At 34.3% G+C, this 11,900-nt stretch overlaps 1 protein-coding gene across 1 annotated transcript; it reads right to left on the bottom strand.

Moving 5' to 3' along the window:
* Positions 1 to 890: 890 nt before the first annotated feature.
* Positions 891 to 4,924, bottom strand: LOC114304355 (protein ABCI7, chloroplastic). The gene is made up of 3 exons (XM_028249512.2): positions 3,935 to 4,924; positions 1,958 to 2,217; positions 891 to 1,513 (listed from the first exon to the last, which is right to left on the bottom strand). Exons 1-3 carry the CDS (start codon positions 4,904 to 4,906, stop codon positions 1,195 to 1,197), a joined length of 1,551 nt encoding a protein of 516 aa, XP_028105313.2. The 5' UTR covers positions 4,907 to 4,924; the 3' UTR covers positions 891 to 1,194.
* Positions 4,925 to 11,900: the final 6,976 nt, after the last annotated feature.

Raw genomic sequence — 11,900 nt, 5'->3', positions numbered from 1 at the left:
GACTAATGCTGTGGTTGTATTATTTTATTTTATTTTTTTTTCTTTCTTACTTGGACCAATCACAAGTGAGTGGAGATTGTGGATGTGATGTTTTGTGGGGGTCTGAATCATTACTGTATTAATAAAAGTAGTCACTTGGTATGAAATTAAAAATTTCAAAGAGTGAAATGTAATTTTCAAAATTTTGAATCTCATGAACCACTGGATCAGTTACCGTATCATTTTCTAATCCTTCTATGTATCTCCCCTTACATATTTTCTGTGGATCTGCAAATCTAGAAAACAGAACTCAAAATTTATCTAGAATTTGAAATCTAAAGCTCAAATTTATTCATGAGATGGGCTCAGGACAACAAAACTAAATCCACATCATTCATGTTTTTGAGTAAATTTTCTAGTATATAGGCTTGTCCATTAATATTTTCTCATTGTTATCCCCTTTTTTACCACCCAAATCTCTATTTTACCCCTTTCTTCATAGGTGATTCATTATACCTCTCATAAATCATGTTTAGTTGGTAAAAATGATATGAGGCTATGAATGCTCGGGATTGGCTTTGTCTATACTTTACAAAAATAACAGTCACCTTCCGTATAACAAGGGTTTTTATATATTTAATCTTAATTAACTATTTTCTCCAAAAATAAAATTTTTTTAATTAACTAATATTACAATTTATCTTACATCTCTGTTTAGTTTTGATCTTGGCAATCATAATAGGTCATGTAAGAAATGTGAAATTTGAAATCGCACCGTGTTGGAATCCATCTCTTTACAAACTAAAAAGTTGAGATATTAGATTTTATTTTATTCTTACGTAGTCAATGGAGTATCTGAAACTAGATAATCAAGTTTGTTCAAAGAAAACACATGCTTGTTCAAGCTCTAATTGTTAAAATAGTTTATGAAGGTCAAATTCATTTCAAGATGCAGAATCAACAAGAAAATTACAAAATAACAGTAATTACAATTGTTAGGTTTGGGAAGAGAGCGAACTTTTACAAACAAATGTTAACCCATCCCCCCCCCCCCCTTTTGGTTCTTGTTAGAGAGGGAGGAAGGGAGGCACATTAAGCACAATTCACTTTCAATATCACAAAACTTCCTTTAATTCTAATAGGAACACACTTTTCTTCTGTAAAATAGTGATAATTTACAGAACAAATTCAGATTTCTACACAATCTATCCTCTCTCACAGCGAACTTTTGAGTGTAGGATCAAGCAACTCTTTGATCTGACTTTCAACTTTCTTTTGGAGGAAAGCGTAAGGCAAACGCTCAATCACGTCAGCTCCAAAAGAGAAGATGAGAGCTCTTCTAGCTGTCCCCAAGTCAACTCCACGAGCCTGGAAGTAGAACAGTTGGTCTTCTTCTAGGTCACTTATTGCAGCTCCGTGGGAGCACCTTACATCATCGGCAATGATCTGGAGATTGGGCTTGACATTTACGGTTGCACGAGGCTCAAGAAGAAGGCTTCTTGTAAGTTGCCCAGCATCTGTCTGCTGTGCATATCTGCACGATGAATTACACTTGTGAAACATTGATGCCATCTTTTAAGCTTACCCCAAATGAGAAAAAAAAAAAAAAAAACAAACAAACAAACAAAAACTACTAAAAAGCTGTTAGTTTACTCCAAATAGCCAAAGGCATTTACTAAGACCCTGATTGGGCTAAGTTAAAAATGTTTGGTCATCAGCTAAAAAAGTAAAGGACTAACTCAACTTTCCCACTCACAAAAAAGCAACTTCCCAAACATATCAGGTTTTCCTTTTAAAAAAAAAGAAAACCCCAAACCCACCCTAGATGTATAAAGAACTGGCCCGTTAATTCAAAATGAAAGATACACACATTTAACACCAGTGATGAGGATAGCGTAATCGCATAACCAATGACGGACACTAGCATATAAATGACATGATGGCAAGCACTGCAAAAAATGCAAGTAAACACAATTACCTGTTGACCTTGATATTCCCATCAAATACAGCTTGTCCAAGAGAATGAGCCACAATACACTTGTGAAGTTGCCGAGAAAACCCTCGTGGGTGGTCCAACACAAGTCTACTATGCAGATCTTGTGTTTGATCACCGACAGACAGGTGAAAAGTTGATAACTCTGTTACCGTGTCTGGGCCAACTTGCTGAACATTAAGATTGTGTCTGCTCAACTTCCCTCCGGTGCTTACCTCTATGAGCTCGTAGGAGCTTGCTGATTCCTGCAAATGGTAAAGTTAGGTTCAACCCTTTAATGTATTTCTTTGGAGGTTGTACATCTACTGTTGCTAGATAAATTCATTGCCTATAAAAATCAGGAAGATGCAGAACAGGCATAACAATTGACATGACAAGATTGGGATCACACAAATCAAGTTACATTCCATCAAAAATATTTCCCTCGGTTGGCAGGAGTTGATACACTGAAGTTTCTTGAATATCACCTTAACCAACTAATGGTTCCCTAAAATATCAAAATAAAATAAGATAAGAATGCAAGGAAGTATAATAGAGCAACCAGAACTCAATATGCATTGTTTCCAATACAACATGCTAACCATCTAAGTGATAACTTGATCAGGCAGGTATCACCAACTTCTTAAGATTAGTCCTCGTGAAATTTGCAAAGTATTCCAATAAGACCTTTGATTACATTGTCAAAAAGAGCATCCCTACGAAAGAGCCCTAATCTTTTCAACTACAATTTCTTTTTCCTTGCAACTCCAAATCAGAACACTATATTTACACAAGAATCACATATCACCATCCTATTCAATGCAAAGGTCTAAGCAGTCCAAAAATATATCAAGTTGCAGTAGTGCAAATTGTCAAATGCCAGAAGGATTGTAGAGGTGGTCAAGAGTATTCCTTAGGTATAAAGAGGTACAAAATACAGAGCGCACTACATGTCTTTGTCTTAGTTTGGGATTGTCATTGTGGAGATCTTTATGTTTCTAAGACTGGTCAAGGTGCAAGCCCATTGAGGGAGGAAAGGACAAGGAATCTTGATGAACATTTAATTCTAGCCGTCAATCCATAAGACCCCAGTGATCTTGTGCAGCTTGAGTGCCTCATGACCGTGACAACAATCCCAAGGAGGTCCCTAGGCCCTACTCCTGACCTAGTTTGGTGTGAGAGCATTAAGGTACGCTTGGAGAACCAACCCAAAGGGACAGTCCTCTTGGGTGGAGGACCACTCTGCCAAGCTGAGGGAAGTCCCACATCCGGTCTAACTATAAAGTTTCTTGTTACACAAGCCTATTCCCTGCTCATTAATGACTAAGTGTATCACAATGAGTAGAGATGGGAGTACTTGGGCGGACAGTTTGCACGGGCAAGAAAGGAAGGTGCAGTGCACCTAAGAGACTCCTTCGAGGTTGCCTCAACATGCCTTAGCTGAAGCCTAAGCACCACATAGGTTAACCTAGGCAGGCAGAGTTGATTCAAAACTATCTTACATTATTCTCTGCAAAGCTTATGGGTAACCGCAATAGAAGTGTAACCATTCCAAAGGAAATCAGACTAAAAAATTGTTGTGCATAATTGTTGAAGACGGAAATAGGTTGAAAAATAACCAATGTTCCACAAATAATTTTTGGATAACCAGCAACAAAATATTTGTATCTTTTACATCTTTCCTGCGGAATTGTTCAGCAAATACAATACCAAAAAAACAAAAAAAAGGGCCATAGAACTGTACACAGTTAAGGGTTGCTACTTGCAGTCCCCAATTGGCAATTAAACATTGGCACGAGTAAATTTTGTTTATTCTATGCAAGGGAAAAAAGGGGAAGACTTTGATTTGCCTAATTTGATTAGAATTACCATGAAAATATAACTAAAGTAAGCAAATATAGACTAACATTATGCCTGCATAATTTGTCACAGAATATGATACCGCCCATAATGATGAGAACTCAAACAATTTAACAAAGGTACCTGCCGAACCGAAGTCCACTTGAAATGTGCAGCATTCAAAGACTGGCTTTGAATGTAAGAATGACTAACCTTTCCCCCTTCTCCAATCACAACTTCTGTAACTGAATTTGCCCAATAACACTTCTCCCCATCACCTCCTACATACTCCTCAACTATTCCAATCTCCCCTCCCTTCTCCACCAACACCAAAACCCTCGGGTTCGAAATGGGCAACTTCTTCGATCCGCTATCGCCCCCTTCAATCGAATAATACCTCAAATGCAAAGGACTCTCTACTCTACACTCCTCTGGAACATACACAACAATCAAATCCGGAGCACCAACTCCATTAAGAGACCAAAACAAGTCTCCTTCAAAACTGGACTCAAATTCAGACACCCTTTTCATTATAGCCTCTGAATTGAGGCTAGATAAACTACCAACAAACACTCCATTAGGCAAATTCTGTAATTGGGATAGAGAATTTACATTGAACCCATCAACAATTGTGAGGGTGGGCAAATGGGTATCTGTGGAAACACCCAAAGAATTGAAAGATTGAGGTGGGTGTGAAATGGGTTGAATCTGAGAGAGTTTTACGAAGGAAGTGTCAGTGAATCGGAAGGGCTCGTCTTTGCGGGACGGCCATGGGGTTGAAAGGAGGGACTGTGAAGAGGTGTCTCTGAGCTTTTGAAGAGGGGATGGTGGTGAAGAAGTGGAGGTGGAAGATAGAGAGTCTTCTAGGGTTTCTGCGATTTGGAGGACAAATGGATCGGAAAGAGTTGCAACTGGGGTGAGAGAGACCTTTATTTTGGTTGTTGTTCTGGGTTTTGTGAATTTTGATAGATATGGTGATGTAGATATCTTTACAGATTGGGTTGGTTTTACGTGAAAGGTTGTTGTGATGATTGAAGCAGCCATTAATGGTGGTTTCGTTGGGGAGAGAGAGAGTAAAATGTGGACGGCGACTTTCGGCTTCCTTCCTTCTAGCATCTCCAATGGTAATAGGCATTTTTCCTATCTAAGGCTAAGTTTGAGAAGATTAAAAAAGTGTATTTTTTGTTTTTTTAGATTAAAAAATTGAGGTTGAAAATATGAATGTTTGGGTTAACTTTTTGACTTTTTATTGAAAAATGTGTAATAAAAAATTGTAAAAATTGATTTGTAAGGAAAAATTTGAATTGGGAGTTGTGTAGCCGTAATTGTTGGCTTTTGGTGAATAGTGTTAACTTTTTAACTTTTTGAGTAACTTTTTGACTTTTTGGCTTTTTTGGAAGTACCCAAACTTGGCCTAAATATTACTATAAAGTATATATTTTATTTTGCCTATCAACTATTTCATATTTCTACTCCAACCATGCTCTTTATTTTAGCTATTTATCTAAAGGAAAATGCTAGAGGTCCCAAATTTTTTACCAAATAAATGACCAAATGTCTCACATGGGTGTGGGGCCCACAAAATTGCGGACCCCACACCCATGTGAGACATTTGGTCATTTGTTTGGTAGAAAATTTGGTGTCCCTAGCATTACCCTTTATCTAAATACTATTAATTTTAGAAAATGCCACATCAGCAACAAAGATGGAGGGAAATGATCCTAATGATTAAACTCATTTTGCCTAGCCTTGAAAGCTAGCTACATGTAGCTAGTGCATATAAGTTGAGCTAAAATGCCTAATCATATGCCTAGTGCATTGGAGTTGAAAAAAATGAGTTATACTAGGCATTTTAACTAACAAGTATTATATGCCTAGTGGGTTGGAGATGCTCTTAAAGAATAAGAGAAGTGCTTCAGACCCCCAGTGACGTGGACTCTGCCATTCGCTGAACAACAATGATTCATCTCACTAAAAACACCACCACTAATAGTATTAATGTATTAAAAAAGTAAAAAAAAAAAAAATACAACTCCAAGACCAAAACATCACATCATTAATGGCGGGACCCACTGCCACCTAATTAGTGGGAGCACTAATTAGTGCTCCCAAGCATTTTTCTTCGCTGAAAACAATGCTCATCATCATTCCTACACACCAATTCGTGCGCATATTATTCTCCAGCAATGATAGAGACCTTTTGTGGAGGACCCTTACAATCCCCTTTCTGATTTACACCATTTTTGATGTGAATCCTACACATATATGAGTGGACCTCACACATTATGAATGGTATAGATCAGTAAAGGGGTTATGGGGATCCTCTACAAAGGGGGTCTGACTCATTTTTCATTATTCTCTATTCTTTCAATAAAGCTTCCGACCCCAGTGGAGTTGTTCGGGGGTCGTGCGTGTCGTCCACTGGTTGGCCAAAAAATTTTTTTTTTTTTTTTTTTTTTTGTTTGGGTGATGATTGAGACTCCCTCCAATCACCACCCCTACCATCTCCACATACACGTGGCAGGTAGTGATTGGAAGAGAAAGAATAAAAAAAAAGAAAAAAAGAAAAAGTAACCAATCAAGTGAAGAGGGGGTCAAGGAGGTGGGAAAAAAAGGGGTCCAAGTCATTATTCAATTTTAAAAGGGACACACTTCACTTTATCTCTTATCGTTTGAATCATGTGTAGATTATTTTTTCACGTTTGAATATTATCTTATCGGGTAAATTAGACTGACACTTCTTAAAGTTTATATTTCTTATAATTCTCTTTTTATTTTTTAAAAATTATATTTTTTTTTGAGATTTAAAGTTTCGTTACAGATTTTTTCTTTAATAATTTATTTATTTTTAAATATTAATTTTGCCTTCATTAAATAAATTACATTGACATCTCTCACATTTTAGAAAGAAAAATATCTTGGACCCCCGGTGGGGGTGGCCCCCACCACCTCTACTGTTTTTTGATTGGCTCAATTTTTTTTTTTTTTTTAGTCTTGCTGTGAGAGAGCCTCACGTGGAGATGAGGGTGCTGGGGGTCACCCCCCACTGGGGGTTCCTAGCACTGTTATTTTAGAAATTACAATCCTTTCTCTAAAATTTAAAGTAACATTACCAATTACCCCTCGGTTAGTATTAGTTGGAAAAAAAATTCAATGAAAAAAAAAATTTAATTGGAAAAAAATTAATTGAAAAAAAAATTGTTAGTAAAATTTTTTAATTTTTATTTAAAAACCAATGTAAACTCATTTTTTGAATTTACGTTTTTTCTTCAAATTTACAAACTGAGACAATCATTTATAAACAAAAAAAATTATCAAACAAGTTTTTATGACAATTTTTAAAACTTTTGTAAATATAAATTGAAAACCAAAAATGAAATGGTTACCAAACAGATCTCAAATGATAAAAATGTCGTAAAATTAACAAATAATTAAATAAGTTACTAACGTAAGAAATGACTTATCAAAAAATTCTTAAGCTATGTATGGTTTGATTTTTAGATTTTTTTTTTAAATTAAAAATTAATTTGGTTAAGAAATAAAAAATAAAAAATAATTATCATTTAAGGGTAAAAAATAATTATCATTTTAATTTTTGGGCAGGTTATATACATACGTATGGTTGTTTCATTTTAATTTGTAAAAAAATATTTTTAACCACTCGAAAGATAAAAATTATATAAAAATGATAATTATTTTTTTATTTTTTATTTCTCAACCAAATTAATTTTTAATTTTTAATTTTTTTTTTCTAAAAATCAAACCATACATAACCTAAGAATTTTTTGATAAGTCACTTCTTACGTTGGTAACTTATTTAATTATTTGTTAATTTTACGACATTTTTATCATTTGAAACCTGTTTGGTAACCATTTTGTTTTCAGTTTTTAATTTATATTTACAAAAATTTTAAAAACTGTCATAAAAACTTGTTTGATAATGTTTTTGGTTTATAAACGGTTATCTCAGTTTATAAATTTGAGGAAAAAACATAAATTCAAAAAATGAGCTTACGTTGGTTTTTAAACAGAAATTTAAAATTTTTACTAACAAAATTTTTTTCAATTAATTTTTTTTCAAATAATTTTTTTTCCAATTAATTTTTTTTTTCAATGAATTTTTTTTCCAACTAATACTAACTAAGGGGGCAATTGGTAATGCTACTTTAAACCTTAGGGAGGGGATTGTAATTTCTAAAATGTGAGGGGTGTTAATGTAATTTACCTAGTTAGGGCAAAATTGTTATTTAAAAAAATTAAATTGTTAAGGGGTGAATCTGTAATGAAACTTTAAACCTCAAGGGGGAGATGTAATTTTCAAAAGGTGAGGGGAGAACTGTAATAAATATAAACCTCATGGGGTGTCAATGTAATTTACCCTATCTTATAATTTCTTTTGTGGTTAATGGAGTAATGTGTACACTTAACACCGTTAACATCAGAAGTAAAAAGACTATTTTGCCTTTATATATATAACTTTTGTTTAACATTTCTTATTCACCAATGTGCATTTGAGAAGAGCAAAAGAGAGAAGGATCACTGGTGTATATCAGAATCAATGGCGAACATATTTATTCAGTTCATACCAGAAAGAATGAGCTCAAGAAAAAAAAACCTACAGATCTAAGAAGTTTTTTTTTTTTTCTCTTACTGTTTCCAATGGATTTGGCTGAGAAATTTATTTTCTAATTTGTAATTTTTAATGATATTCATTCAGAGAATGGGGGCTTGGAATTTGTGGAAATGGATTTTTAATTCTCTTTTGATTTGGATTCTTTAAGAAAAAGTTTTTTTCTTTTTTGGGTAAGTTTGTACTCAGCTAAAATGTTGAATTGTATTGGGCTGATGATGCTTTTGGTGAGCATCATCGTCAACGAAGCACAATAAACGTCCAAGCCAAATTCAAAGAAGATTATATATATATATATAGCTACAGTATATATACATGTAAAATGATGAAGATTATATATATACGTATATATAGCTACAGATTATATATATATATATATACATTAATTTTTGATAGAAATTATATTGATTAAATTAATTTAAGTTTTTGTTTTGGGTTTTTAAGGGGTTTTGATTTTCAAAAGTACTATAATTTTTATTCATTGTTCTTGGTCTTGAATTGGAGGAAGAAGATGTGAAATTGAGAGAGAGATGTGTTGTGTTTTGAAAAATAAATATCTAGATATTGATGATAAAGATGAGGGTAGGTTTTGGAAATTGATGATAAAGATGAGGGCATTTTAGTTATTCAATTCGGAGGAAAAATCATATTTTTATGCCCATTTGCATATTAGGCGTGTCATGCACGGCCTGTTAGAATGGATGAGAAAGCTAACCGTGCACATCACTTTATTAACCACATGGGGGTTATGTGGTGATATTCAAACGTCAGGAGGGTAATCCGCACATGGCCCAAACCATAGGGAATAAAGTGAAGTTTGCCTTTTTAAAAGTCTACCAGTTTATAATTTGTATAATTGCTAAGATTTATAGTTTTAAAGTAATATATTAATTGATATATTAATTAGTGTGTAGTATCATTATTTTTAAAAATAATTATTTTTACTTTTATCTCCATTTTTTATATTTAAATTTCATTCTTAAAATTTGTTTGGGATATGATTATTTTAATTGATTTTTTAATTTATTATAAAAGGATATAAAAAATAGGGCAAACTTCATTTTACCCTCTGTGGTTTGGGCCGGGTGCGAATTATCCCTGACATTCGAAAATCACCACATAACCCCCACGTGATTTATGGACTAAAATGCATACTAACTTCTGTTAATAGAAGTTGTAAATTGACAATTATATACTTGTCTTCAACTTGTTCTTCTCTCTCTCTCTCTCTCTCTCTCTCTCTCTCTCTCTCTCTCTCTCTCTTTTCATCTTCATCCTCATCTTCATTGCTCAAACTTTATATATATATACATGACCAATTTCCTTTGATTCCATAAATACCTTACTGTAACAATCCCGACCCATGATTAACGTATAATCCATGATTAAGAAAGCTTAATAAGGTGAAAGTTTGCATTAATTGCTTGTGTATTGCATTATTTGTATTTATATCTGTTTATTGTAGGAATATCTGTTATATTTTGCGAATCGAAGGCCTTAATGGCATCCGATCACGAAATTGACTTGGTATATGTGTTATTTGGAATTTTTAGAACATTATGGTAGATTCAATTGGATTTCGATCCGGAACGATTAAATTAGATTAATTTGATGCCCACTTGATTAGCCTTAATTAACCATTATTAGGCAAGCCTATATAAAGCCAAGAATGACTCTAGGATAATATAAACACAGTCATTTCCTTATCCTTGATGTCAAAAACGTGAGAGAGAGAGAGAGAGTGTGTGTGGGAAAAAGAAGGAAATTGAGATCAAAGCTAAGAGAAGGAAGAATTGCTAACTAAGGAGGATTAGTTTGAACACTCAAGAATTGGTCAACTTGAAGCTTAATTGAGAAGTTTAGGTGAGAACTCAAGCTTTTGATAATGTAATTAAGTTAGCCAACTCTTGAATTCAAAAGAAATCTTATAGGAAGGCACGAATTGAGCTTAAATAGGTGACTTTAGGAGTATATCATGCATGCATGCATAATTCTCATAATTTGGTAAGTTGATTCTTAAGAATTTCCATATGCATGTCCATATTTGAGTTTTGTTTAAGGAACCCAATAGGTTTTTGACCTAAACATCTCATTTGCTCACGATTTGAAAACTTGGGGCTCAAATCGCTCCATCCATGTCATGTTCATGTTATGTTTTCGCAATTCAAGTTTGAATTTGCTCAATTATCAAGCTTATGAGCCTTGATTTCATGAGATGATCTTTAATTCCCAATGTTTTTCAAGTTAAGACAAGTTTTCTTAAGTTTTGGCCCAAAAGAACATGATTTGTGGTTTTGAAGCTTAAAGACAGTTCTGGAAATTCCAGAATTTGCACTGTTCGCTCGAGCAAGGATAGTGTCACTTGAGCCTGAAAATCGAGCTCCCAGAAGTTTTACAAAATTTTACAAGTCGCTCGAGCGACCAAAGTGGCGCTCGAGCGAGGACCCTTTTACTTAGTCTTCTGCTCGAGCGACCGTCGAGCGGGAATTTCATGCAACCAGTACTTTTGCCAAGTTTGCAGACCGTTTAAGCAACGGAAGCTACGCTCGAGCAACCACCCTTATTTTTGAACCCTCACTCAAGCGAAGGAAGTTGCGCTCGAACGAAGACCCTGTTTTTAGCAACTTTCGACTAACTATTTTAAGTGCACATTTGCATCCTCATGCCACTCCAAGTGTTCTTAGGCATCATTTGGACTCACATAATCATGAAATAAGCTAGAAACACATATAGAAAATTGAATTAAAATGAAATAGTGCTTCAATTGTGCTTTTGTTATGTGTTTTGTTTAGGTGGACGTTGGAGACTTAGTGACAACACAAACCATTGTAAGTAATAACTTTGTAAATTTATGTTTGACTTTAATTATTTTCTGATGATATGAAATGATTAGTTTTCTGAAATGTTATGTGTTTTTATGAATGAATGATTGTCCAAGTTTCTGAAATGTAGTCATGGCACCCTTAGCATCATATTATATGTATCCCTTTTGTGGGTCATCGGAATGCCGTTATGGCCGTCCCAATTATGGGTCATCGGAAACGTCTCTATGCACAAGAGTCATCGAAGTACCTTTTGGCCGTCCCTTTATGGATTATCGGAATGCCTTTATAGCAGTTCCTTTGTGGGTTATCAAAAACGTCTCTGTGCACATGAGTCATCGGAATGCCCTTTACGACCTTCCCTTTATGGGTCATCAGATTTGTTAACACTAATGGATGCGCCACGTACTATGATGAGAAATATACGAACTTTGAATATGAATGCAACTACGTATATGAATCAGTTTCTACTTTGACGACTGAACATGTATATGAACCTGTTTTGATTTGAAATCTGAATATGCATAAGACTCTGTTTCTGATAAAAATCTATTTCTGATATAAACTCTAAGTTTCTGACTCTGTGATAAACATCATTCATTAAAACCCTTTACTTTGTTATTATTCACTGAGCACCAGCTTACTATTTGTTATTATG

This window comes from Camellia sinensis, chromosome 13 (genome assembly GCF_055761805.1).
Source record: "Camellia sinensis isolate YWXY chromosome 13, ASM5576180v1, whole genome shotgun sequence".
NCBI lineage: Eukaryota > Viridiplantae > Streptophyta > Magnoliopsida > Ericales > Theaceae > Camellia > Camellia sinensis.
Note: the sequence above shows the minus strand (reverse complement) of the source record. Positions and strands in the feature narration are given on the sequence as shown.

Bases quoted from the DNA above. Each gene is read 5' to 3' on its own strand.
- LOC114304355 (XM_028249512.2), bottom strand. From the start codon at position 4,906: ATGCTAGAAGGAAGGAAGCCGAAAGTCGCCGTCCACATTTTACTCTCT. The intron at 2,218-3,934 runs GTACCTTTGTTA...TACCATTTGCAG, and splicing joins AGTGGACTTCGGTTCGGCAG to GAATCAGCAAGCTCCTACGA. The intron at 1,514-1,957 runs GTAATTGTGTTT...TTCATCGTGCAG, and splicing joins GGGAATATCAAGGTCAACAG to ATATGCACAGCAGACAGATG.